The sequence below is a fragment of the Quercus suber genome, unplaced genomic scaffold, assembly GCF_002906115.3.
Source record: "Quercus suber isolate HL8 unplaced genomic scaffold, Cork oak 2.0 scaffold_669, whole genome shotgun sequence".
NCBI classification, from domain to species: Eukaryota; Viridiplantae; Streptophyta; class Magnoliopsida; order Fagales; family Fagaceae; genus Quercus; species Quercus suber.
The window spans coordinates 319,323-324,716 of record NW_027070110.1 but is presented as its reverse complement, the minus strand read 5'-3'; the positions used below and the strand labels follow the sequence as shown (position 1 = coordinate 324,716).

The 5,394-nt window shown below is 33.1% G+C and overlaps 1 protein-coding gene and 1 long non-coding RNA gene across 3 annotated transcripts; both read right to left on the bottom strand.

The window, feature by feature from the left end:
• Nucleotides 1–653: 653 nt before the first annotated feature.
• LOC136064339 (uncharacterized) lies at nucleotides 654–3,652 on the bottom strand. Of its 2 annotated transcripts, none has more exons than XR_010625967.1 (3): nucleotides 3,599–3,652; nucleotides 3,307–3,403; nucleotides 654–2,406 (listed from the first exon to the last, which is right to left on the bottom strand). It is a non-coding gene; the product is annotated as an uncharacterized LOC136064339 (long non-coding RNA). The 2 variants fall into 2 exon arrangements; XR_010625966.1 differs by having other exon boundaries at nucleotides 3,307–3,385.
• Nucleotides 3,653–3,694: 42 nt separating this feature from the next.
• Nucleotides 3,695–4,991, bottom strand: LOC136064338 (putative disease resistance protein RGA3). Its single transcript, XM_065765975.1, has 2 exons — nucleotides 3,939–4,991; nucleotides 3,695–3,703 (listed from the first exon to the last, which is right to left on the bottom strand). The coding sequence occupies exons 1-2, from the start codon at nucleotides 4,989–4,991 to the stop codon at nucleotides 3,695–3,697; spliced, it is 1,062 nt and encodes a 353-aa protein (XP_065622047.1).
• Between the last annotated feature and the right edge of the window lie 403 nt (nucleotides 4,992–5,394).

Sequence of the window (5,394 nt, the reverse complement as noted above, 5' to 3'; positions counted from 1 at the left end):
TTTTTTGTTATTTGCTAGTTTTTTTTGGACACATTATACACACATTTATAAAATCATGAATACTTTAAGATCATGAATACATTATATAATTTAAGATTATACACACATTATATTATGATGATCATGGGGAATATTTAGAACTAAATATTGTGATATTACAACATATTGGGAATTTGTTTTTGTTAGTGTAAATATTGTGATTAAATTATTTGCTAAGTTTTTTTTAAAAAAAATTAATATTGTGATTATTGGGAATATTTAGTACAAAATATTGTGATTAATTATGTTATTACAACATATGAGAATATTTGTTTTGGTTGTTAGTATAAATATTGTGATAATATGCTAAGTTTTTTTTTTTTTTTTTTTTTAAATTACTATTGTGATGTATTGGGAATATTTAGTAGTAAATATTGTAATCAATTGTTAGGTATATTTAGTAGTTTTAGGTCTTTATCATGGATATGAAATGGATTATGAGTTGATACCTAAGATAGTATTTGTAACAAAGATTTCAATGGATAACTGGTTGGTATATAATATTTTTGTTCATCATAACTTATTTGAATGGGTTTTGAAAGTCATGCCCCTAGAATGATTTGAAATTTTTAAAGAATATGAATTTGGTAATGANACATATTTGACAACATTAAAGCAGAATGAATCAAGCCAAAATAATGTGATGCACGTGATTTTCACCCCCATTAACCTTGCAGCAGACCTACACCCAACACAAAATCAAAAGGTGAAAGCAGTCTTTTTCACTCACTACATAACACAACAATGGAATTTCCTTTCAAAAGAACCTGCATGAAATAAATTGATAAACCATATGAAGCGACAGCCATTGAAAAGTTACAAAGTTAAAAGGTCAAAAAGTTACCAAAAAAATCATGATATCAAGCCCAGTTTTAAGTTCAGAAACCAAGATTTAAGGATGACAATTTTTGGAACAATTATTTTTACTTTTAAAAAAATTAGCAAAAAGGTACCCCCACCTCAGCTCTGGAGTATTACGTGGAAGAATAAAGGGATTTTTATATATCTCATTCCTGATTCTTATATGGGCATCAATTTAGTCCTCGTATCTTCAATTTGAATAATTGACTCCTTGGAGATTATGATGTAAGTCAAATTAGTCCCTGCAATTTCAATTTGAATACTTGACCCTTAGACATTATTTTGTGCATCGGTTTAGTTCCTACATCTTAGCATGAAAAATGGTTTTTTTTTTTTAATTAATTTCCTTTGGTGAGATCAGATCATTTTTTGAATCCTTTAAAAACTAATAATAATAATTTAGGGGAATAGGTCCAAGTGTCCTACTTATTAATTGAGACAAAGTCACTATCAAAGTACGAATTTAAATGGAAACATCAAAATTTTCTTCTGTAGAGCTAAATTGTCTACAATAATAGGAGATACCTATATCAGAGTTAAGATTATAACCTAAGACTAAAGCTCAAGTTAATCTCAAACTGGAGGATTTTAGAGCATGATAAGGAAAACTGGCCACAAAATAATAACATATGATAATGAACAAGTACAGAGACATTAGTCGAAAGAGACATAACAGCAGAAAGCATTGAGACATATTTGAACAAATCCTTACAACATAATGTCTAGAAAGACATAACAGGCCACAACATAGGAACATGACAAAAGTGAAGGACCACAAACGTAAGCCATGAGTTCCATATATGCAATCTCTCTCTCTCTCTCTCTCTTCACACACACACACACACACATATTTTGCTTTGCTCTACAGAATTTTAACCACAACCAGCTATTTCTTAAGTCTGATTTCAACCTTAAAATCCCTGACAATTTTAATTATTAATGCAGTACAATTCCTGATGCCATTAAAGACTAACTCACATACCTTCTAAAATTATATCCACAATTATGAGACCCAAATTTATTGGAAAAGGCCTATGAATCTCTAATGCAACACCAAACCAAGAAGAAATACCCAAAGTCTAGAAATTTAAGGATTACAGAAATGGTCTACCTTTTGATGGAGTCTAAAGGACACTATAAACCTTGCTTTTATCCTGCATAACTTCATTGTTCATTACTTCTATAATTTCATGTCTTTTTCTTATACACCTTATGAACCAAGCTATGATTGTAAGCTAAAAACCTTAATTTCCCTATGCTTCATTATCTGGCTTGTTGCACGATTACAGAGCCCTAAAGTTTGAATAAGCACCAATTTTGATGCCTAGGTTTTCCTATGCCTCAATTGGTTCTGCATATGAGATCAACTGAGATGTTTCTCATCATAAGAAAACAGCATAGAATAAAGAATTAAGCACATACCTAGGATGTGAGAAGTTTTTAGCAATCATCCCTTGTTTCCTGCTGGCACCCTTTCAAAAATTTTCTTTGCACTTCAAAATATCCCTGCATAAAGAAATAGTAAATATATTTTCCAAAACAGTAGCAGCAATAAAATAAAATAAAACACTATACAGATGTCATCTCCAATTAAGAAAGAAATGGATAAACAACTAAAAACATTGATAATTAATAATTTTAAGTGGTTCAACCCAACTAACAATAAAGATTTTAGTAATTATTTTCTAGCTAAAACTCTAAAAAGGCCTTCGTCTAATTCGGAGGCAATCTTATCTTATCATCTCTCTCTCGATTTTTTTTCTTCCTCTTCTTTTTTATTATCCTTTTTGCATTTGTTCTACAAAGTTTATAACCATATCCAGATGTTCTTTAAGCCTAATCTCAACCTAGAAATCCTTAAACTCAATTATTAGTGTAGTAAGATGCCCTGAAATGACCAACTCGCAACCTCTTCTTCAAACAATACAATCAAGTTCACGATACCCCGAAATCATTGGAAATGGTCTGTGGATTTATAGTGCAACAGATAAGCAAGAAGAAACAAGCAAGTTTAGAACATTGTAACATTAAAAGAGAAGAGATACCTTTGGATGCTACCTAAAAGACACTGTAACATTAATCTTGCCTTAGATAGTATGCCCCTCCTTAATCCATTAGTTCAATAATTCAAAATATTTTCTTATACTCGTATGAACCAAGCTATTATTGTAAACTCTAAAATTTTAGATTTGCCAATCAACACAATAGCTCAATATTTTTCTTATGCCAACTCTTGTTTACCAAGAGAAGGTTGAAAAATCAACAGTGGTTCTAGCACACTGAAGGAGACAAAAGCCGTAGTTGTAACCCTAATAATGCTACAGATGATCACACAGGGCAGGAGGAGGTTATTAATAGAAGTACACGGATCAAAAACATATTCTTCGCAAAAAAAAAGGAACACACCAGTTCTACTTTTTTGTCTTTTCATCATCCATGTTTGAATCAGCCATTTTTTGTCTAGAAGAATCTTGTGTACCAACTTCTGAAATGTAAAGAATAACTGCAAACATGTCCATAAAATGGAACCCAGCAAGTAAAAAAATGTATATTTTTAAATGAAACCCAGAAAAGATTTGTATAAAATTTCATATTTTTACATAAAAACAACTAAAATCAAAACAAATTAACCAAATCCCAATTTCAAAGAAAATAAGAATAAAAAAAATATGTAGAGTTTTGCTTATATAATACTTACGCTACTTCTTCTCTCCTTTCTTCCCATTTGAAATCCTCTTGTTCTTTCTGCTAAATCCTTGTGCCATCCATAGTTGTATCAATGTCAACTTATCAATTAAATAATCTTTGGGAAACAATGAACAATATGCAAAACAACACTTCAAATGTGATGGAAGATGATCATAACTCAATTTTAGAACCGGTAAAACACCATTCCTTGATTGAGTTACATTTGTAAGTTCATTATTTTTTATATTTAACCAGTCATCTACTGATTTTTTGAAGTATAAGACACTTCCTATTATCTTTATAGCGAGAGGCACTCCCTTACATTTTTTTACTATGTCAATACCAATTACTTCAAAGTCGCTATTGATGGTCTCTTTTCCTTCTTCAAATGCCATTTGCTTCAACAAAGCCCAAGATTGATCATCTGACAGGCCTCCTAGAAAATATTGTGAGCTTGGGCTAGTAATATCTGCAACCAATTTGGTCCGTGTAGTAATCACCACCTTACTTCCCCTTTTGCCATCCAACAAAAGTGTTTTCAATTTACCCCATGTTGCTTTGTCCTCAATCCACACATCATCCAACACAAGTAAATATATCTTTTGATCGAGAATTTTGAGAAGTTCATCTTGCAATTGTTCCATTAGCAGGCTTTCGGGTTTTTTTTTAGTTGCAGATGTAATCATATTTCCAGCAATGGTTTTCACATCAAAGACATCAGAGACACACACCCACATTTTCAATTCAAAATGACCATTGACCATCTCATCATTGTATATATATTGAGCAAGTGTGGACTTCCCTAGCCCACCAATTCCCACTATGGATATAAAGGTAACATTCTCTTTCACATCAAAGTCTTGCAATAGACCTATTATGGCCTTCTTATCATCCTCTCTCCCAATAACTTCTTCTTTACGTACAAATGAGTGAGTTTCCCTCTCCCTAGTCACAGCCTGTGTCTCTAAAGGACGCTGTATCAAATGGAAATTGTTCCTATTATAGGCTATATCATTAAGCCTCTCCCTCATGGCTTTTATTTTGCAAGCCATCTTAAGACTAAAAACTATTTGGTTTTCACTTGAAAAGAAAATGCGTACCTTCTTTGCCATTTTATCACCACCCATCACCTTGCGCCGAAACACATGAGTGGAGAAGTCGCTCAGCAAGTCATCGGCATCAAAAACTACTTCTCTGAGCTTCATGAGCCAGTGCTCGTCTTGGTGGTTCTGGATCTGCTGCTCCTCTGCATCTTCAAGTACAGCTTGAATAGCGAGAACGGTGTCGTTCATTTTTTCGAGATCATCTTTGACACCCCAGATCGATCCAATCTGTTTGAGAGTGGAGGAGCCCAGGCTTTCGATGATCTTCTGTACAACGCCATACAGGATTGCATCGGCCATTTGTTCTTGTTGGATGAAAGAAAACGTAGCAAGCTTAGCTGATAGAGAGTAGTTTGAGATATGGGAGGAGGAAGATTAGAGTGGGGAAGACTTGGCTAGCTATGTAAAGACAAAGTCCACGTAGAGCTAAACAGATAAATGTGAACAACGACTCTACCGCTCAATAATTACTACTTTAACAGCAGCCCCACTCCTCAATAATGGTTTCTGTGAAGACAAAAGAAAAGGCAAGAAGGCCCCAGTACTGCTCAATAATTGAGTGTATAGTCACTATCTTTGATCCAACGAAGGAAAATAAGAATGAAATACTGGGACATAAAAGCTAAGGAAAAATCTTTCCACGCCGAAAGTTTCACAGACAAGATGTCAATTTTAATTAATTCTAAGTATTTTGGTAGGAATT